The sequence below is a fragment of the Hemibagrus wyckioides genome, linkage group LG09 (assembly GCF_019097595.1).
Source record: "Hemibagrus wyckioides isolate EC202008001 linkage group LG09, SWU_Hwy_1.0, whole genome shotgun sequence".
Lineage (NCBI taxonomy): Eukaryota > Metazoa > Chordata > Actinopteri > Siluriformes > Bagridae > Hemibagrus > Hemibagrus wyckioides.
Window position 1 is genome coordinate 4708140 of NC_080718.1, and position 23327 is coordinate 4731466.

The 23327-nt window shown below is 42.0% G+C and overlaps 1 protein-coding gene across 2 annotated transcripts; it reads right to left on the minus strand.

Moving 5' to 3' along the window:
- Positions 1 to 2072: 2072 nt before the first annotated feature.
- setd3 (SET domain containing 3, actin histidine methyltransferase) lies at positions 2073 to 22578 on the minus strand. Of its 2 annotated transcripts, none has more exons than XM_058399216.1 (13): positions 22477 to 22578; positions 20565 to 20695; positions 20390 to 20482; positions 20154 to 20302; positions 19759 to 19831; positions 18893 to 19149; positions 12050 to 12108; positions 9730 to 9844; positions 8625 to 8699; positions 7197 to 7363; positions 6270 to 6355; positions 5851 to 6011; positions 2073 to 4054 (listed from the first exon to the last, which is right to left on the minus strand). In XM_058399216.1, exons 2-13 carry the CDS (start codon positions 20665 to 20667, stop codon positions 3695 to 3697), a joined length of 1698 nt encoding a protein of 565 aa, XP_058255199.1. In that variant the 5' UTR covers positions 20668 to 20695; positions 22477 to 22578; the 3' UTR covers positions 2073 to 3694. The 2 variants fall into 2 exon arrangements, with proteins under 2 accessions (XP_058255199.1, XP_058255201.1); XM_058399218.1 differs by lacking the exon at positions 22477 to 22578 and adding an exon at positions 22226 to 22404.
- Positions 22579 to 23327: the final 749 nt, after the last annotated feature.

Sequence of the window (23327 nt, forward strand, 5' to 3'; positions counted from 1 at the left end):
GGTTCTCGGACAAAGGAAGGGAGACATATTGGTAAATACGTGCATGACAATAGCATTTCTGTTCGAATGCGCTCGGATCCATTGTATATTAATAGAGCGAGTGTTTTATTCATGATCCAGATTACTCCGGCGCAGGCCGAGGAAGCGGCACACACTCCTTCCTCTCAGACGTGACACGAGCGATCCTAACCACACCAGACAAGTTCGGCGCTGCCCCCGTTTACCACTGCCCACCCTCCTGCCCATTATAATAATCTATTCAAGGATTAAAGGGGGTTTTTTATCTCAGAGCCCATGAATAATGAATGCCATATTTCAAAATTTAATTGCCCCGAATTAAATGATTCAAGATAATGTTTCTTTTATAAATTTGTAATGGTGGTAAGGGGCAAGAATACATTAGATAAAATCCAAACCCTTGTTCTTATCACTGGAGGGAAAACAGCAAAGGGGTGACCTTACATCATCATCATCATCATCGAACGAAAGTCTAGGTAGTAGAAGACCTGAATGTTTGCAGGTGAGGGACTTTAATCTGTTCATCACAAAGCGTTTCCCATGAGGCTTCTCTGTGCTGCTGATGGAATCCTCCGAGGACACGGAGTGATGAAGGATTTGAGGAAGAGTATAGAGAGAGACTTTCAAATGCTTTAACACTAAACAAGGCATCAAGGAGACTTCCAGCAGTGTAAACACTTGACTTTTCTGTAATGTACACGTGAACAATTTCGACTCCTGAAGCAACACAGGACGTTAAAGCTAACTCGACATTTTGCTAAGAGTGATCACGGAGCTGTTAGCTAGTCACAACTACATTTTCTTGTCGTGATGTAATCAGTTTAAAATAGTTTCATCTCCCATGCAGAGGAGCAGTGCTGATTCAGCAAAGAATAACCCACGACTGACCGTGCTGTTTCATAAAAATAACACGTGTCCAGGGTGGTGTGATGTAGCACAGCACGCAAGTGGAGTGCCGCTACCCCCATAAAGTGGTATTTTCATATAACTGCAGTCTGGAGAGTGTTACTCACTTATATACCACAGTTTATAATGCTTCCTTTATTCCTGTACGAAACATCGAGCATTGTTATAGCTAGAGTTTATGAGACGAGTCATTTCCTCTTCTTACCAACGTTATTTAGCCAGGATAACGAGTTGTTCCCTCACCAGCTTCTGCCTCTCTCTCTGTAAAAGTATTATTAATTTATTATTATTATAATAATTACTCTTTTGATTATGTGGCACATCCCCTGTACAAGCCCTTGTTTTTACAGATATACGATAATGTATGACAACGACTGCATTTATATTAACGTGTCTTTCGCACGTTACAGCCGGAGCTACCTCTGAAAAATGACACAGCCCTTCTGACCAATCAGATTTCAGCATTCAATCACGCTGAATGAATAATCTTTTGATATGATCTGCTGTTACAGATAATTACTCAACATCTTCTGACCAATCAGAAACGAGGAAGCTAGCTGATCGAATAATTTGGTTTCTTTAATAGACGAAATGTAGAAAAAGCAGCCATTTTGTTGGATTAGCAAATAAAAAGGAATATAGTTAATTAACCTGCTTTTTTTTCTTTTTCTTTCTCCAGATCGACGTATCCTGTTACGAGCTCAGAGGTCAGTCGTCCACATCGACGACTTTTTTCCCCCTTCGCAAACAAACAGACCAACACCATCATGATTCAGTGAGTCTTTTATTATTATTATTATTTTTTTAAAGCTTACCCTTATGCGTACATCTCTGCATGTCAGGCTCAGTTTCCCAAAAAAAAAAAAAATCTGATTTTTCTTCAACTTTCCCCAAGTGAAAAAGTCCAGCAGCCTTTCTGTTTTTGCATTTTAATTTTCCAAAGATCTGGAATTTGTCATCCCTCGATATCTATTCCGGCTTCAGCTGGAAAGTTTAAAAAGCAGCTTAAACCTTATCCTTTCCCTTCAGCATCAATTTTTAAGCCTTTTTTTGAAATGTATTATTATTATTATTATTGGAGTGGATAGAATAACTTTCAAAAATAGTCGTTAACATTTTCTTTCGGATTCTAATTTACAAAATTAATATCACTCCACTGGTTTTAATTCTTTATTATATTAGATATCTGTGTTTTGTAGTTGTATTGTAAAGCACTATTTGAGCTGCGATTATTAATACGAAAAACCAACATCTGTTTTGCGAGGAGAGAAATCCCGCACAGGAAACCGTTTTAAGGCTTAAAGAGAACCACAGACGTTAGCGACGCAACGAATTTGGCTCCCGCCGTTACAAACTTCTCGGCAACCGAGGCGGTCGTCGCTAGGACACGATTAGCCGACTGTTCGATGCGACGGCGCATTCCCGACTACATTCAGAGCAAGACTACTTCTCAATAATTCTAAAGTCTAGCTCCTAACATTCGTAAGGTTCGATCACAGTAGGTCAAACAAAAATATATACCACTTTCCAAAAATATACTGACTGTTCCCGAAGTACAAGCAAAACAAACACATCCTCAGCTTCTTCTTTGTCCCTTTCTCTTCAGGAGAAATGTCCTACTGAAAAGACCAGGACTTCTCAGGTAATATCATTAATCCAGAAGCAAAGCAGAATCCAGAAACTTTAAAAAAAAAAAAAAAACAAAAAAAAAAACGATTGTCTAGCAAAACACGTTAACAGAACAAGCGTTATGTAAAAGTAACAGTTTCGTGGAAAAAAAACGCACACAATTTTCACTTGTACAGAAACGTAGCTGATCAGCAAAGACGTGAAAAGTTGCTTTGAACCTGAGCTGTAATGTATAGCTCACATGTTACTCTTGAATACTCTTCAGCTAGAAGAACGCAGGGAATAGAAACGATCGGCTCAATCAGTGCACCTAGCCGTTATCGAGGGGAACTCTGACTAGCTTCTGAGCTGACAGAAAACCAAAAGGAGACGTTTCCTTAGTATTTTAGAATTTAACCTGCTTAACAATGCAAAAGATCTCACCTGAACAGATTTACTTCCCAATGTTTTGGCATATCATGAAACTATTTGATGATGAAAGCCAAGCTAACATTTTTGTGATGGCACCGCCTCCCAATGATCGAGGGTGGAGTTTTGTAGACCAGTTCACTATAACAATTTTAAACAGCAACTTAAACAAGGTTAAGTTTCGTAATAAGCTCCAGCATGTGATTCTCATTCCTCTTTAAACATAAAGTGTAGATTGTAAGCTAGTCTCTGCTCCAAGCACTAAAACACGCTACGTTTCAGGTAAAGGGAAACCTTGTGTATGTTTTTTTTTTTACGTAAAACAAAACAAAAAAAAATCTCTTTTAATAAATGCCAGCCTCCTTTAGGAGCAAACAAAAACAGTCATACTGAACCCCTGGCCATCAGATCAGATCCACGGGTCAGACGATGACATTTTGTCACATACAGTTCCCAGTCTTTGTCCTCCTGAGTGGGAGGAGCCACCTGCTTCAAATAAACAAAAAATTATATATAAATATATAAACTAGTGTGGCACTGTTAAAACTCTAAAGGTTGAAAGGAACAGCAGGACATCCTCCGAAATCATCTCATCTATATTTAAAAAAAGAAAAAAAAAAAGCTGTAAGTAATAGACTGCTGTTTTAGTTGCGATTGCTTTCACTTCTATTCGTCAGTCATTTAAAACAGAAAATAAATAAGGAGCAGGAATCCGCAACGGTGTCGAACGACGCTATTCCCGATCTTTGGATGTATCCTCAGTTCTTTGCGCGCTCGACTCCGCAGTCTCTCCTCCGGTCTCCTTTCGTGCCCCGTTAAGAAGCGGCATCTTCAGCTCATCGTCCTCTTCTTCCTCCTCTAGCTGGCGCAAGACGATGGGCAGCTTGGCGTCGGCGTTCTCCAGCAGCGCGATGTCGCTCTCCTCGTACACGGGCAGAGGAACGCCGTCATCCAGCTGTTTCTGGAAGTGCAAGCGCTTGGCACGGCCACAGGCCTCGGCACGCTCCAGGATTTCTTTCTCGGCCAGACGCAGCTTTATAGCCATGTGCGAGTGCGGAGAGAGGTCGGGTTTCTGCATCATGGATCTGTCCTCCTGAAACACACACACACACACACATCATCATCCTGACTACTTAAATATATGATGCAGCAGTTTTGGCAGTAGATTCAACTGTTTGTAATTCAAATCACAGATTTCTATAGCAACCGTTCATTCACTGGGAATGGTACAGAAGTCTCACCACTTTATTATTAACAAATATAGTTTAGTAAGGAATCGTGTGTGTGTAACTATACATAGATACACCGATCAGGTATAACACTGTGCAGTGAGAGGTGAAGTGAATTAGACTGATGATCTCATCATGGCACCTGTTAGTGGGTGGGATATATTAGGCAGCAAGTGAACATTTTGTCCTCAAAGTTGATGTTAGAAGCAGGAAAAATGGACAAGTGTAAGGATTTGAGCGAGTTTGATCAAGGGACAAATTGTGATGGCTAGACCACTGGATCAGAGCATCTCCAAAACTGCAGGTCTTGTGGGGTGTTCCTGGTCTGCAGTGGTCAGTATCTATCAAAAGTGGTCCAAATGAAGGAACAGTGGTGAACCGGAGACAGGGTCATGGGTGGTCGAGGCTCATTGATGCACGTGAGGAGAGAAGGCTGGACCGCGTGATCCGATCCAACAGACGAGCTACTGTTGCTCAAACTGCTGAAGTTAATGCTGGTTCTGATAGAAAGGGGTCAGAATACACAGTGAAGGACAGTTTGTCATGTATGGGGCTGCATAGCTGCAGACCACTCAGTGACCATGCTGACCCCTGTGCACTGCCAAAAGCATCAACAATGGGCACGTGAGCATCAGAACTGGACCACGAAGCAACGGAAGAAGGTGGCCTGGTCTGATGAATCACGTTTTCTTTTACATCACGTGGATGACCGGGTGCGTGTGCGTCTCTTACCTGGGGAACACATGGCGCCAGGATGCACTATGGGAAGAAGGCGGAGGCAGTGTCATGCTTTGGGCAATGTTCTGCTGGGAAACCTTGGGTCCTGCCATCCATGTGGATGTTACTTTGACACGTACCACCTACCTAAGCATTGTTGCAGACCACCTACAACCTTTCATGTAAACGGTATTCCCTGATGGCTGTGGCCTCTTTCAGCAGGACAATGCACCGTGACACAAAGCAGAAATGGTTCACGAATGGTTTGATGACGTCAACAAATCAGTTCGAGACGTTGACCTGGCCTCTAAATTCCCAAGATCTCAATCCAATCCAGCATCTGTGGGATGTGCTGGACAAACAAGTCCCATCCATTGGGGGCCCCACCTCACAACTTACAGGACTTAAAAGATCTGCTGCTAACTGCTAACATCTTGATGCCAGATTCCACAGGACACCTTCAGGGATCTAGTGGAGTCCATGCCTTCGATGGGTCAGGGCCGTTTTGGCAGTAAAAGGGGGACCAGCACAATATTACGCAGGTGGTCATAATGTTATAGCAGATTGGGGTGTGTGTGTGTGTATATATATATGTGTGTGTATATATATATATATATATATATATATATATATATATATATATATATATATATATATATATATATATATACACACACACACACACACACACACACACACATACACATATATATATATATATATATATATATATATATATATATATATATATATATATATATATATATATATATATATATATATATACATACACACACACACATACATACATACATACACACGTTATATGCACAAACTCACACTCACGTATATTTTATATATACACATGCGTGTATGTATTTATATATTGTATATGTAGGTATGTATGCACGTATAATAAATTAGATTCAGACTGCTGCCATACTTCAGACGTGGTTTTGTAGGTTTTGAGGAGCAGTGCTGCTCTCGTCTCCAGGAACGTCCACAGTTTGATCTCGTTCTCCCAGCTGACGGGGAACTCTGCGTTCCCTAGTGTGAAGATCTTGTTGATGGCATGGTCACCCACCAGGTAGTCCCTGAGTTCCTCTGAAACGAGATACATGGTGTAAACGTTTTACTCTGTGTTTAATTGCAAGAAAAAAACAAGGGTGTGCGCGCGTCATTTATAATAATAACCTACAGACGATGAATAGCGATGCCTCAGTGAGAAGAGGTTTATCCACAAGACACGTGGCCTTTGCTCTATGGGATTCATTTCTTTTGTGCCCCCGTGCGATTAAATAATGAAATAAGTGCGTTTTCACGTGCGTGTGTCTCTCCAGCAACCACACTGCGTTCTCTTACCTTCGGTCATGCAGAAGACGCGTAGGAAGGCCAGGAGCTGGGCCGAGATGGGCGGCTCGTTGCAGTGCAGGGCGAAAACGCTGGACCTGCAGAGATAAAAGGATCAAAGTAAGTCTTCAAACTGAAGCCTTGTTAACTCCGGCAGGCCGAGTCATCCGCGTCACGTGACGACCGATTGATCTGAAGCGACGACGCGCTCGATGCATTTTTAAAAATCATTTATAATTTAGTGCTTAATTACTGAAGAGAGTCCAACCTCTCGCCTTTCATCTCCGATTCCAACAGTCGGACGTCAGGAGGGGGAAAAAGAAGGAAGGAGAATCATTTGTGGTGAATCAAAAGGTAATTTTGAACAGGCGACGTTTTTTCGACAGCTTGATCAATGCGACAATACAGAGGCGGCCCGGGCGACGATATTATAGCACAAATACATTACGCCGCTTTCTGTGCAGTGCCGCAATTCGATTACCCCGTGCCCCGGGCTTCATAAACACGATCCAATACAGAAACGTTTAACCCTGAGCACAACACACACAGCTATATCCCTACATCCCCCAGAATATTAGCTAACACAAACAGCATTATCAGGTGTAGCATTGTTTTCTCTGTAGCGAGAGTGTAATCTTTAATTAATGACAATAATACACTGGAACAAGTAAAGGCACAAAAGACTTTGGGGCATGCTGATACAGGAAAATAATCAACACCAGTGGATCGTTTTCCAGTCACCGTTAGCAGCTACATTACATAAACAGCAGACTTTCTTTATCTCTCATGAATTTAAGATGTGTTTTCTGTCTTACTGTAGAAATGATTGAACAGGACCAACACCATAGGACTTAATACAGATTTACAACTCCATAAATATTATTATTATGTTAGACCTAGCAATCACTGCCTCATGAGTTGCTTTACAGTTTTACTTACGCAGGGATTCCAGCGCGGGCCAGCACCTCGGCCTTCATGGCATACAGCCTCTCGCTCTTGCTGACTCCTAGTTTGATCTTCACTCGGTCGTGTGCGTTGTCCTCGAAGAAGAAACCGTTGTGGATGACAAACTCGGCGTTGGACCTCGTACCATAGAATATGTAGATCTGAGAAAGAGGAAAACACGCAAACAGATACAAAGGAGATTAATATTTTCAGGGTTTAGTGAGCATCATTAAAATATAATAGCACTGATGAATCCTTAAAGATTCATTAAAATACTCTTAAATGATTCAGTCTCAGAGCTGATGATAAATTCATAAGCAAATGAATCCTTTCAATAATAATAATAATAATAATAATAATAATAATAATAATAATAATATATTAATAAGGGAATGTGGTACATATACAGTTGGAATAAATGTGTTCTAAGTAAAGACGGAAAGCAATAACTAACTTGTTCAACTGTTTTTTTGTCTTATCTTCAGAGAGAAATATAAAGAAGTGAGACTGCTATAACGCGAGTGAGAAGAGAAACATGGACAAATAAAACACCTTGTGCAAAAATAATCAACAGGATGTAGCTGGAATTAAAGGCATGACTGATTATTTTCCCGTAACAGCGTGCTGTGAAGTGTTTTATATCTAGCACGGTTTTATTTTCCCCCCTCGTGGAATGAACTCGAGTAGAAACCTTGTACCTCGTTAGGAAAAGCTCATTAAAAGGTTCTGGACTGGTGAAAGCGGAATTTTTCCCAGGATCATCGCCTGTGTGTGTGTTGTGATCCTTGCGGGATGAGACGGAAGATAACTTTACCGTTTGCATATCGTATCAGCCCCGCACTTCCACACCCCGCTCACGTAGTCCTGCTCCGTATATAAACACCCATAACACTTACAGATAGTGCAGAGAGAGGAGAGGAGAGAGGGACTGATAAAGAGAGAGAGAGAGAGAGAGAGAGAGAGAGAGAGAGAGAGAGAGAGAGAGAGAGGGGAGCTCTGACGTTAAATCAGGGATCAAACAGCTTGGAATGGAGAGACTCTCTCAGACACCACAGTGTCCGTCCCACATGGCGGCCTGCGCTAACTCCTCCTCCTCCTCCGCTGCCTTCACCAATCTTATCAAATAATTCACATTTCACAGAAGAGGGGGAGTTTGGGAGGCCGTGAGTCCACCCGGCCTGTCAGTGTTCACCCTGCGTATCCTACCTCTCTCCCTCACGCCTCATCTCTCTGATATTACCCACGAGCCCCTGTAATGGCCGACGGCCGATAAGCGTGTCACGCGGCCTCGAGCGGACTAAGCGAAAAACGTGGCTGCGGCTGAGGGTAAACTTTTTGCTTTCTGATCCGATCGGACGGCTGGATATCGCTCGATGAGCCGTGGGGGATTTCTCTGCTACAACACCGTCAGATCTCACTCACCTGCTCGCCCTCTTTATAGTCGTGCAGAGCAACACACTCGCATCGGTCGTCTTCCAGGTTGTAACCGGTCGTAATCTGAGAAGAAAGTAAAGTGTTAAAATGGACTGCAAAAGTTTACACTTCTCATGATGATGAAAAGAAATTGCTAAGCCATTCACACACACACGGAAATAATCACGTTAAGATGCTTAAACATATTTTAAAATATCACCCACTAAATTAAAGCATACACAAACAAATATGAATCAAATGACTATAAAAAGAAATTCGTAAAATTTAATAAAACTTAGCCAATTTGTCACAACTCCACGATAAACAAGATTATTACAGAGGAAAAAAATATGCATTTTTATTAAAACCTTAACCAGGGGAATTCTAAAAAGCAATTTCATTAAGCGTCCTAATAACTCCCATTTTCAGCAATCCAAAACATGAAATTCAGCGTCGGGTTTAAACGCATTTCCCCACGCAAAGACGTATATTGCTCTGTGGCGTGAGGCGCTGAACGCAATCAAAGCCAAATTATTCAAATAGAAATAAAATATCCCTGGAGATCCGGGTACAATCAGCGGGAAAAGCACATTACTTTAGAGGGGGTTTTTTCTTTTCTTTCAATATGTGTGATGGTATACACTTATATACACAATCAGATCTTCACAACAGCCTGAGACACACAACACACACTCTCTCTCTCTCTCTCACACGGGTCATGAGAGTAGCTCAAGATCAAGATATATATAGTAGAATTAAACTCTAGCAGCAATCCGAGTAAACAGCCTGTGTGAGTGAGTGAGACAAAGAAAGAGAGAGAGACAGAGTGAGAGAGTGAGAATGAGTGACAGAGAGACAGAGTGTGAGAACGAGCGCGAGAGAAAGACAGAGACAGAGTGAGAACGAGTGAGAGAGAGAGGCAGTGTTCAAAAGAGAGAGACAGAGCGTTAGACAGCAAGACAGAGTGAGAATTAGCAAGAGAGACAGAGTGTTAAAGAGAGAAAGACAACATGTTAGAGAGAGACAGAAAGTGTCAGAGAGAAAGACAGCATATTAGAGAGTGTGTGTGTGTGTGTGTGAGAGAGAGAGTATGAAAGAGACAGAGAGGACTCACCAGGCCGTTGGTGTGATTACACATGTCCCACAGAGGGATGAGAGCCAGCGTGACCCGACTGCCGTCCTCTGTAGGGATCTGGTTCTGACGGGTCATCACAGACGATACGGCCCACCTACAACACAAAGATTATTAAAATCAATTCTTATCAATCATTTCATAAAGCACACGCACACACACGCACGCACACACACACCCTCTTTCTCCTCTAATACAGATGCATGTATTTTGTCCTGACTGGATCCAGAGTCGTTTTTTTTGTCTAATTTACGAAACTCCACTGACCGGAAATTATTTACATTTTATTCCATATTATTTCCTGTCCAGTGTCACCCAAATGAGGATGAGGTTCCCTCCTGAGCCTGGTTCCTCTCAGGGTTTCTTCCTCAGATCACCTCAGCGAGTTGTTCCTCACCACCATCGCCTCAGGCTTCTCATCAGGGATAAATGTTAGAGATAAATAGTAACTTTAAACATTATATGTTTTTCTTATACTTCTGTTCATACTGATGTCAGAAGTGCTATAAAAATAAATCAAACTGAATTGAATAGTTTATGGAGAGTCTGATCACCTTCTTTAAATTCTTAAGGCTGATTTATGTACCTGAATTAATAATAATAAAAATCATAATAATAATAATAATAGACCCTTTAAACCTACCCAAATATCCGATTCAGGATTTTCTAGATCGTTAACTCGTTTATCGGCGTGTTTAACGTCGGTGTGCTAACGACTCGGAAACAGAGAACGGAGCTGTTTCGGCTCCAGATGTACATGCGGCGAGAACGCGAAGGATATTTGCACTTGTAATTGTAGCGTGCGACTGAAATGCGCGATTTAAACTCCATAATCCGTACATCAGACTGCAGTAACTCATTGATAAATAGACGATTTAAAGCGGATCGATCAAGATTCACACGCTTATGGAAATTTATGCAAACTCGCTGGATACCAACACTTTTACACCGCCGCGTGTTCAGACGTCCTGCTGGTAGCAGATGATGCGGAAAGAAGAGGCTGTCAGAATTATAATATCTGGGCTGGAAATTAGTAGCGATGGAAGATTTCTATAGTTATTTATTTATTTTCTCACTTACATGTGTGTGATTTCACATAAAAATCTCTGTGTATCGTTGTGTGGTGGGGTCAGAGCATTCGTTCATTCATTCATCATGAGAGCTTTATCACACTCAAGGTGGTAGAAAACACGGGGGTGACACACCCACCCACCCTCGAGCAATTTAGAGTCACCAATCCACCTACTGGAATGTTTTTAAAAGGCTGAAGGAAACCAGAGAACCCCACACAGAGACACGTGTGAAACATGCAACACTCTGCATGGACAAACCCCCTAGATTATGACTGCACTGCATGCCCTGGACCTCTATTGCACCGACACTGACGACCCAATCCCATATTTTCATACGAAAACATACAACGGCTAATCAAAAGCATCCTAAACTAATTCATTCCATCATTAAGTGACTGCATAATATTTCTAGTTTTTATCTGTTTTTTTTCCCCACCTGATTGATCATCATCATAATAATAACAATAAGTAGAATATTTATTGGAGCTTCACCACCACCTGGGCTAACTACATTGTAGGTGAATTATTCCTCACAGAAAGAGTTTTGGTCTCATGAACTCCTCATGGTTTGTAAAGTGAGTGTAGCGATAGTCTTGGCTTTGAATTTCTTCTACATATTAAAAACTTGTTGGTGTATAAAACTACTCGCATGGATAGTTCAGGTTTTTCTTGCTGCTTCGTTCACAGAAATAGCACAACAGTTGGGTTTTGACCGTAACGAAACACGGTTAAGACTCTCTCTAAAAGCGATCTGGTTGTCAACAAACACGTCACCTTGCTTCTTCATGATCACTCTTAAGGCCCAAACGTTCGGCACCTGGCGGCGTAGCTCTGCTGATAACGACCTGGATATAATTAGTAAAAATCCTCAAAATTCCGCGGCTAGCGAAGACGGATTCATTAACTGTGACAAGATGCTATTTCATTCCTTTCACACGTTGCCCAGCGGGAGCAGAAGCTTGCATCATGCTCAACAATCCGAAGATAAAAAGGGACCAGTGATAAATTATTCCCTCACAGATAATTTGGTGCTAATGAAAGAACAATGAGAACAAACGCCTCGTTTTAAGAGGCCATTTTCTTACCTTTACAACCACTCTGGAAATTTTTTTCCCTTCCTTCTTCTCTCTCTCTTACACACACACACACACACACACACACACACACACACACACACACACACACACAGTGAAGCTGCTCAAATTTGGGACACGGTAGGACAAACCAACCTGTAGTCGTCAAAGGTGAAAGCATCCTTCAGGGGCAGTTTGCTGGCGTTGGGATGAGTCTGGGGATCGAAGGTCGTCACAGAAAGGACGACGGAGAGGAAAGGAGAAGAATAAGGAAGGATAAAATAAAAGGGACAGCAGACAGGGAGGAATGGAGAGAGAGAGAGAAAAAAAAAAACACACACACAAATCAGTCAGTGGAATTTCATTATATGGCTTCCTAACAAGAGCGTGGAGGAGGAAGCAGCGTCCGGCGGTGCTACTGTGGGATCATGGTGGCATTAGCCCCCCATACATCACTGTCAACTTAATTTGTTGTGCCCAGCAGCCGTCATAAATCTGCTTCATCAATTTGGGTGACAGAGAGCCACCGGTGCCACAGAAATCTACATTTAAAGGAACAGACCCGCTCCCTCCAAGGGCTCATTTGCAGCGCGTGTCATGGACAGGGGGAAGAAGGGGGGGGGGGGACTCGTTTCCTATGGAGAGAGAGGGGGGAAAAAAAAGAAAAATAGAAGGAAGAATGCAGAGGTCTAACTCATCCATAGCATAAAACCCTCCTGAACATGCAAAATGAATCATAAAAATAGACTGAGGGATGTGAGAGAGAGAGAGAGAGAGAGAGAGAGAGATCTCCCCACCCAGGTGCTCTCGAGGCTGTGCGTGTGGCTCTCGTCCTGCTAAATGAAGCCCCACGCTGCACAAACCGCCGGGACACAAAAGTAATTCATCATCTCCGTTTGGCCGCGATTACTCGTCAGCATTAATCAAATGACCAGCACATCGCACATCAGATCCAAATGACCAAACAGGTATTAATAAGCAGTTTTAAGAAGGGAAAAAATAAGGAAAGGAAAACATAAAAAACACTCTTCTGAGGCGTGACGGTGAAGGAAAACAATGGACAACAAGCTGGTCATGATGAAGCGGTTGTGTTAACATACAGATGATTATTTTCTTAGAACAGCATGACCGATTTATTCCTCTTACACATCAGCGGTTTTTAAAAATAATCGTTGTTTACGGTGTGAAACGTCTGACGCACGTTATGGGTTTTAGTTCTGACGTCACAAAGTGCTCACACTGGAGAGGCTCCTTCCATGAAATGTCAAATATTTACACACACAGCTCTGAAATGTGAAGCTTGCAGCTTGTTGCTATAGAAACGATAACATACTAGAACAAGCAAGTTCATATGATCATTTAAACTTTTTTCATTTCTGACCAATCAGAAGCGAGAATTCATGGAAACAGAATCCAGGAAATTCTGTATACACATGGAACGGATTTGACCGTAGCGAAACACGACGCTCGATCGGATCCGTACTTCCAGAAATCGTCATAATAACGCGACACGATGCCGAAAGCGCGTTTTATCTCTGCACTATGCAGCACTTTAAAGCGTTGACAAATTTGTTGCAGTGTCTCGTTTACAGCAGTATACCTCCCACCACTAGAGGATACACTCACTCACTCACACACACACACACACACACACACACACACACACAAGCATCAAGCAGTATAATTAGATCGACTGGAACGGAGTAGAATAAGCATGAAATGAAACCACTCAGAGGTGGTAGCTAACTTTTGCCTTGCATGTCTCATCCCATTAATCAATTTCACTGACACTAATTGAGCCCTGTACTACCACTTGCTGGTTTGCTCCATAGACACAGAGAGAGAGAGAGAGAGAGAGAGAGAGAGAGAGAGAGAGAGAGAGAGAGAGGAGTATGAAGTTTCAGGCTGGAGTTGGGCCGTGAAGTCGCCCTGCAGCTCAGTCCCCCTTCTCCTCCAGCTCCTCTTTTACACACTCTTGGTACACTAGCTGAGATTCAACACACTTAGGAGCAGATAAAGTTTAACAAATACACACACACACACACACACACAGAGCGAGAGAGAGAGAGAGAGAGAGAGAGAGAGAGAGAGGGTCACTTCAGCACATCCCCAATCCCTGATTTTCTCCTTCAAAGCCGGTGTTGAAGGACTGGACCAGCTTTGAAGTGACGTCCACAAACCTTTGATAGACAACCATTAAAAGATAAGCAGCCTGAGAACGCGAGGGCGCGGGGTTTGAGGTCGGCACTGCGCCACTGCAGCTTTAAAAAAAAAAAAAAAGAAAGAAAGAAATACGACCTATAAATAACATCTGTCAGATAAATAGAGTGCATTAGGAGCTTTGATGGAAGTAATAGCGCAACTCTCAAGAGGACGTTCCTCATCTTCACACTTTCACAGCCAGCTGGACCAGACGCAGGAGAGCGCCATGGCCTTCACCGGAGAGCGGGAACGGGTTAAACATGGAATGACGGAATCCTCTGCCCTGCGAGGGAGAGATGGAGCACCTGGGCATGTTAATAGACCCAATTACATATGTAATTAGCTGCAGGGAGCGGTGAAGCTCTGGGGGAAACGGTGGTGGTCCTCTGTGTACGCCGGACGCCGATCTGAGCATCGGGGTCGCATACGTTTCTACAAACTTTATTATCCGGAGCAGGATTCGGAAGAAAGCGGGGAGGGAAGAAAAACAGAGCATGAAAGAATACGACACGGAAAAGAAGGGATGCTGAGGTGGCTGGAGACAGCCGAGGTGATGAGAGTGGAGTTTTCAGAAGGGAGGATGCCTTCTAGAGCGCTTGATGCATTAGCATTACCGGAGAGGGGTAATTCATCATACAGCCGAGCCCACACCGGCACCACGTGGGGCGGCGGAGGATGGGAGGGGGCAGCGTCCCGTAAATCAATTAAAAAACAAAAAGCTCTCACGCCGAGCTCCGGCTTTCTTTAACGAGCCGACGGGAAACGAAGCTAATTGGTCGCCGGTCTGCGGGAGGGCTTCGGGTCCTCAGAGCCTCGAGGCCTTCCGTGTTTCAGACCAAACGACGTTACAAGAACGTTTTCACTGCTATTGATTTTTTTCCCCCTTTTATCAGATGAATCACCTGATGACCCCTTCTTCCTGTCTGGGTTCTTCTTTTAATTAAACATTCAAAAAAAGAAAAAGCACTCCACAATAGCCCAAAAAAAAAAAAAAGTGGACAGACCAGCTAAAAAAAAAAAAAAAAAAAAAAAAAAAAAAAAAGCCTGTTCATTTTGCTCTCCCATACTAGGAAGGTCAGGCGAAATATCTTGCGAGATACGGGGCAGGGGAGCGGCGAGCGTACCGCAGGGACCCTGTTCATTTCTCATCAACGGCGGCAGATGCAGCACACCAAGGTTACTTTGCATTCGCTGCATAGCGGGGTCACCTTATGAGGTCCTCCTCCCCCCAAACACGGCCCTGGCGAGGACAGAACAGCCATCATTGGTCCCCCGTGGACAGGAAAAGCACTCGGATACGCATCAGAGATCCCTGACAATGGCCTATCCCTCTTTACGTGGGGAAGAAAATGCATATAAAATATATGTTAAAAAAAAAAAAAAAAGAAAAGAAAAAAAAGAAGTCAGCCAATTCCAGAAGATGGACGGCTGTAGCCTCGCTAGCGTGACCTGATGATGGGGGAGGAGGGAGACTCCCTGATAAGGAAGATACATTAGAGAGAGGCTAGAGGGATGGAGGGAAAGGAGGGAGGACGTCAGTCTCTCTCGCTCTCAACATGTGCGGAAGGTACAATCAGGTCAATTCGATTCAAAGCCGATGCGACAAGCTAATTTTCCAGCCCGGTCATCTGCGGCCGCCTCCGAAGAGAGCCTGACATTGACGGCAGTCATTACGGTGACACCGGCTCGCAACCTGAGGAGCCGAGAGGAGAGGAAGAGGAGGAGGAGGAGGAGTGTGGACAGGACACTCGACAAAAGGGCCAAAGTGACAATGTCCAAGCTCTGAGAGAGGAAAAAAAAAATCCCAGATCTCCAGCCAAGCAAGAAACAAGTCTTCCTCTGAATCTTCTCTACTTTAATCAAGTGACAGAGAGCATCACGACACCTGAAAAAACATTTCTGAGATACACTTCACACATCATGTAGAGAAGTGCACACTTTACTAAGCAGCTGCCAGGAAAGCACTAGCACTCATTAAAAAAAAGTGTTTTTAAATACAATTTATATATATATTTACTTAATATGGATTTAAAATTATTTAAAATAAAATAAATTTAATGCATTTAATATAAATATATTTATATACATTTTCTCTTTTTTAAAAGAACATTCTACATTTAAATAGAATAAAAAAAATACTGTTTTAAAAAAACCTATGATTAAAAAAATCTAAACACGTTTGCATCATCTCTACAAAATAAACAAAAGAGAGAAAAAGTAAATCTAACTTTTTAAAAGATTCTAAACTACATTTATAGAAAAAAAAAAAACTTTACTGCGACACAACTCGTGAAAATGTTAATAATCCATCATATCATCCCCCAGCAATCCTACGGCTCTTAGGAGACTTCATGAGTCCAGATCCTGGGTGAAATTCCTGCATGGAAAAGTTCTAGATCAAGTAAATCTTCAGCCCTGCCGTTGACCCTCTACTGCCACCTAATGGACAGATCTCTGTGTGTAGATTGTGAGGGATCACTGTACAAATATACATCTCTCTCTCTCTCACACACACACACCCACCCCTAATGAGTAAAATAAGCTTAAAAAATCCTCTTAATTAAAAACATCCCTGATGTATATCACTGTATCCAAAATGGCAGAGATTTGTCAGATTAAGACGAGATTAAGGCTGAGAAAACAATAAAACACGGTCTAATTACTCGACAGCTCCTCCAGCCGTCCAGCCGGAGTCTAGAAAACGTTTAATAAAAGCCAGAACGTCAATCGGCTCGACGACGCGCTGACGAACGCATTAACTGCTGGCCATGAATATTTGATGCCTTATCTCGACAATAATGTGAAATATTACCTTTTTCTAATTGACAGTCATCTAATGAAAGAGGCAAGGAAGTGGCAGCGAGACATTTCGAGCGAAATTCAGAGGAACAGAGCGGATTATTGCTCCTTTAATCGCCCAGACGAGGAACGTAAACACACGTAATATTTATTGCTCCGAGCTGAAATTAATCGCCGTATAAGAGTCACTTAAGATAAAAAAAAAATAAAAATAAATCACTTACAAATTGCAATCTGTAATAATAACACAATCAATTAATTTCACTCTGGGATGACGGGGGACTCGTTAATGTGGCGGTCGAGAGGTACGCAATGTTCTATTACCTGGAATCGCTTGAAGACTTTTACGCGATCGTATCGTGAACACTGAGACGTCTCCGATGATAGAAACAGGAAAAAAATTCCACCGTAGAACAAAGAAAAGAAGAGAGAGTTAAAGAGCAGAGTAAAGACACGCAGAATCGTTCCCATGGGAATCTGTCAGTCTTTGGTGAAATACCTAACCAGCTTGACCGGTTGTAGTGACCGGTGTAATACAGGCGTGTTTAACCGGATGTTTCTCGCTTACACGCAACTCTGCGTTTTACGGCTCGGCGACACAGATCTTCGATATCATGATCGATTGACTCGATGCTCCTTTTTTCTTAAATATCACATACAAGATATTTCACTTCATCGATTTCTCACTAAACTTTACTTGGTAGTGCCAGGAGTGTCTACAGAACCACACCGAGGTGAAGAACCTCAGAAGAATCAGGGTTCTGTTCAAACAGTGTATGTGAAAGCACATTAAAGCCAAAAAAGGTTTAAAAATGACAAATAAAAAAAAATGTTCACTTCAAAATAAATCTCACACGATTTAGGAAAACCTTTTACATAATGCAAATCTAATTTAGAAAAATAAATAATGTATAAACAAACCATTGTTGAAACTCAAGTCAGTCTGGACTGATGTGATGACCGCGTTAAGAACTGTTCATTGTACAGGATCATCGGGGTGAAATGTCGCCCTCTGGTGGACACAGTGTCCTACTGCGCTTCTTGAGTTTTTTCAGAGACGCTGGAACTGGGTGCGAGACGACATTAACGAGTTCTTTTACTCGTCTGCAGGAGTGCTGCCAAGAACTAGACAGCTTTAAAAGCCTGATCTGAAGAGCTGGTCGCTGAGCAGAGTCTGATAAAGCTCCAGTTTTCACACTACAGGAACATCTGGCACCAAGTCTACACTTTCTATTCTGCACTGACCATCAGTCCAGGAGGTGATAAATCTCTCTCCATCTATCTCACACACACACAGAATTAATAAGAAAATAAATCTGAATAATCTGGAGTATTGCTTGTAATAATAATAAAAAACCAAACTATTTTTTGAACTTCTCAACTTTTGTAAAATATTTAAATTTAATTTCTTAAAAAAAGCATCTCATTTCACACAGAATTTTTTTTAAATAGATATCCAGAACATTTTATATTACATTTTTTTTTTATTAACCCTGTCATAATTTTCAATTAATTTAAAACCAATTCATTAAGGAGTATTTTTTTTCCCCTGTACTTTTAATACATGTCCTGTTTAAACAAAGAGCCAATCAGAGAGAAGCAATGGACTTCCTCTCTTAATAAGGAGGAACATAGAGAAGGATTAAACTCTAAAAATCTCACAAGATCCTCCTTGCCCTTCTTTTTAAATGATTCCCTAAAACATAGCCGTTATAGTTTCTATAATAAACTTTACAAATTTAGTATGTAAAGGAAGGAGTCTCCAGGGTCAGTGTCTGATGTAACAGTCAGGGTTAAAGCACTTGTTTTAAGTGGATATTAAAATGCAGCTATAATCGGGTAAGTAGAATGTTGTGTTATTTGTTCATTAATAAAAATTGCATAAGAGGAATAAAACTTGCTGTAGTAACAGTGCCTCCTGAGCTGCTAGAGGCTGGTTTCAGGCTTCTACGACGCAGTAAAGAGGAAGATGATGCGCAGAAAGCGAGACAGACTCACGTGGATGACTTTGTAGAAGTAGGCGTACTGACGCGCCGTGTTCTTGTACTGGCTCAGCACGTCCTGAATGGCCTGCGTGGCCAGCAGGTGGCGCACTTCCTCCTCCTCGAAGTATAGAGGTGTGTCGTAGTGAGTGGGCAGGGTTTTGATGTAGGGCAGCCAGGGGGACTCCGGGGTCGCCCTCTCACACAGCAGGTGCAAAGCCAGAGTCACGTTGCCCATGGCCTGCAGGATCCGGTCCTGACTGTACAGCGGACCTGACGACAGATGGGCACAGGTTAACGACCTCATCGGACTGTCTCTATAGCAACAACGGCGTCTCAGGGGCATGATTGGTTTCAACGTTATGGGGGGAAAAAAAAAAAAAACATGGTTAAAGTACTATGTAATGTTTATGGAAGAAGTCTCCAGTATTAGCACTTTGGGGTAAAAGGATGAAAAGAGCTCAGGAAAATAATTTGCTTAAATTAGTGCAACAAAGTAGAAGTTCTAGAGGAATCCAGAACACTGTGTAAGAGCTGGAACACTCGCGCTCAGTGAAAAAGACTGTGGAGAAAAATGACACTTGTGACACCTACTTGCAATAAACGATGCAAAACAAAAACATACGTTTATCGACTCGCAATTAATCCTTCTTAAGTCCAGACAAAACATACAAAAAAAAGTGCAACTCTACTACTGACCAATGGAAGAAAATGACATTTTTTGTTCTACACTGTTGTTAATCTGATGAATTAAACATACGGCATAAGCCTTGTTAAGTGTACTTTTACAAGTGTGTGTAGGGTGTAGAAGTGGAGGGACACTCCAGCTATTGTCCAGTGAAACCCGCGACTCGGCTAGCAAGTGGCGACACCTGGACTCACCAAGGACGGAGTTTTTAGCAGATTCTACGGTCATCAGCATCTTCCTGGGAATCCAGAGAAACAGCTCTTCAGCCTAGAAAGGGGAAAGAGAAGAACTCTTTAATGGGAATATCCAGTCATGGATTAGATGTGTGTGTGTGTGTGTGTGTGTGTGTGTGTGTATAAAGAGAGTGCAGTCAACCTGCAAGACACCAAAACACCATGCGAATTGTCATTTAACTGCAGAGTAAGCGAAAGATTCCAATTTAAAATAACAGACATTGCCAGCTGAACTCATGCCTCAAAGCAAAAGATGACCAATCATCTAAGTAACTCATCAACGAGATCTCACTCGCTTTCACGTTCACGTTCTCTCTCGCATACACACATTCCCTTTCTCTCTCTCTTTAAAACACCTTGATGTCTCTGGTGGCTCTGAGGCCATATCCTTCCTCTCCAAAGCTGGTGATCTCGAAGCCCTCGCAGGACGCCTCACATAAATCAGCCCAGGCCATGAGCTCGGGGAAGTAATCCTCCCTACTGCCCTCAAACACCACGGACACTCCTGCAAGGAGAGGAACGAGACACAGCCATCAGTCTCCATCCTGACTACAGAGAGAACACCACCGGGAACCTGGTTCTCTCTCAATACCTTTCTGTTTCTTGCGGATTTTCTCCACCAGGGTGCGGATCTGGATGTACTCCTCCCACTCCTTTCCCGGAGATGGAGCCGCACCGCTGCATTCTGGGAAACACAATAAGAATAAGAACATAAAAATGCACAGGTGAGTAGTCTACCCTCGAGCTGAGGTTACTCTGAGACTTACTCTGCAGGAGCTCGGAGATCAGGTTCATCATCTCTTTGGGAGACACCACGGCTGTCCCGGCCGTCCCCGATTTCTGAGTCTTCACTCGACTCTTCTTACCCATTGTCTGGCTCGGTTACGAGGGAAGATTCCTGAGTCAGAAATAGAGAAATTTAAAAAAAAAAAAAAAGTGTGAAAATGGAATGTCACTCTGTCCACTAGAGGGCGCACACACGGTCAGCAAGTGACGTCTCCTAACCATTCCCAGAATCAGAAAGAGTTTTATTGCCAGGTACAGCAAAGGGTCAGCAAGGAGCACTTTACAGTACTAGGAATTTGTCTTGGTGTCAAGTGCAAACATATACACAAGTAAATAAGTTAAATAAATACCGTATAAGGTGTCTTGTATGAAAATTAGTGCAATAGAAAAATTTAAAAGGTGAAAGTTCCGACCACCAGAAGTTGTTTGTAATGTCCAGATAAATATACAACAAAAACACTGACACACGTTCACACGCTCAACAGCTTCCTCCGAAAGCTTCACACATCCTACGAGCTGCCTTATAAGGAAAAAGGGGGTGGGGTTAATTTCCAGCAGACATTTGAACCAACAAGGCTTAAAGAGGCCACAGGTTCCCAGTTTATAAACTATTACAGAAATACAGAAGGAAGGAAGTATGGAAGTAGGGAAGGAAGTAGGACGGACAGAAGGAAGGAAGGAAGGATGGACAGAAGGAAGTAAGTACAGAAGGAAGGAAAGACGGAAGAAAGGAAGTACGGAGGTAAGTAAGGATGCAAGTATGGAAGTAAGTAAGGACGCAAGTACGGAAGGAAGGATGTACGGAAGGAAGGAAGGAAGGAAGGAAGTACAAATGGATGGATGGAAGGAAGGAAGAAAGGAAAAAATGAAGGAAGTACGGAAAGAAGAATGGAAGGAAGGTCAGCCAGAAGGAAGTAAATACGGAAGGAAGGAAGGAAGTATGAAAGGAAGAAGGAAGGAAAGACGAAAAGAAGTAAGGAAGGAAGGAAGGAAAGAATTACAGGAGGAAGGAAAGACAGAAGGATGGAAGGAAGTACGAAAAAAAGAAAGGAAAGAAGGAAGTACAGAAGGACGGAAAGACAGAAGGAAAGACAGAAGGAATGAAGTACGAAAAAAAGGAAAGAAGGAAGGAAGGAAATTAGAGTAATAGGCTGTTCAGAGATTCTTTACTTCACACACTTTACTTCACACACGACTGATTTTTTTTTCTTCTTCTGGATATTTTGTTCTTGCCATCATTGAAGAAAGAAAGAAGAATTTTCATTTCATCTAAAGTTTAGATACACGCCATAACCCTAACTAATACTGAGGCTAAATAAATAAATGAATGAATGAACCAACACTATTCCTGACTGCAGTGTTCATTCATCTTCCACCAGAGCCACAAGAAGCACTTTAACACAGAATTATAGACGGGTTTTATTATTACTTCCCGATCACTAAAACTAAACAAATCCATAAAGAGTTAGAGATTTAAAAATAGCTCCGAGGTTTGTGTAGAAGTGCAGCTGTGGTGTAAAGAGCAGCTTCTCCAACCCTACACCACTCACAGGCCCATACCATGAACCTTAAACAAATAATCCTCTCAATCCTCCACACACACACACACACACACACACACACCTGTTATACACCATCATACCTATCCATTAACTGCGTGTTCAATTTCCGGGCCTGAAAAAGAAATAAAAACAAAGCCGCTTGTCTTAGCTACAGCTGCTTTAATCTCCCCCAGCTCCAGGCTTCTGGTGTACTGCAGCAGCTCTGGGTGTTAGCTCTGTGTGTGTGGTGAGATTTCTCTTTAACAAAAAATGAAACAAAACGTGCTGTCTGTAACAAAGCGCTTAATTCTTCTTCTATAAAACATGTTTCGTGATTTTAAAATAAAACTACCTTCTGAAATGAATCCAAAACGCTCCTCTGCTGCCACTTGCTAGCTGGGCGCAACCAGACCCTACAGCTCCTCCTCTTAACGCTGAGACATTATCGTAGAATTCCATTGGTTAAACGGGTTGCTTTGTCCCGCCTCAAAAAGAAAGATTGCGCAATACGATTGGCTGTTGAGGAAGAAACTGTACAAATTTGCGTTATATTTTTTCTGAATAATATTAAACGCAGAGTTATTTTCGGATCCCTGATTGTTTTTTTTGTTTTTTTAAAATAATTTTCCGTATCCGTTTTATTCAACACGCTGCATTTAACAAGGTTGGTTTTTTTTCGACGAATACAGTAAACAGTAGACTAACAGCTACATGCCGTGTCCCAAACCGCACACTTCCGCCCTAACTGAAAAGCCGCCATTTTGAGGGGAGGTAACCCGTTATTCGATATCCTATGTAGTGCACTGATATAGGGAGCATGAGGGTATTTGAGATACAGCCCCAAACGCGCGTTCACATTAGAAGTGCTCGAGTGACCATAAAAGGAGACAATGCTTTTGAAGAGCGTGATTTGCAGAAATAAATAAACTCAAGACTCTGGGCCAGGGTCGTGTTTTGTAAAATATTAGTAATTAAAAATTAATTAATAAGTAAATTACATAATACATACATACATTATATATATATATATATATATATAAAATATGTAATATATAAAATAGTGTAATATCATAATATTTACACTATAATATTCTACGCTTATTTATTATATGTAGGAGATACCATGCAGAATAATTATTAGTTTACAATTATAATAAATATTAGTAATAATTTAGGTAAATATTATTATTATGATTATTCTTA

What these genes read in the sequence shown, in the direction of transcription:
- setd3 (XM_058399216.1), bottom strand. Translation starts at nt 20,667, where the DNA reads ATGGGTAAGAAGAGTCGAGTGAAGACTCAGAAATCGGGGACGGCCGGG. An exon ending in TTCACCTTTGACGACTACAG is followed by an intron (nt 9,845 to 12,049) that starts GTTGGTTTGTCC and finishes TTTGTGTTGTAG; the next exon opens with GTGGGCCGTATCGTCTGTGA. An exon ending in GTAATCACACCAACGGCCTG is followed by an intron (nt 8,700 to 9,729) that starts GTGAGTCCTCTC and finishes CTTTCTTCTCAG; the next exon opens with ATTACGACCGGTTACAACCT.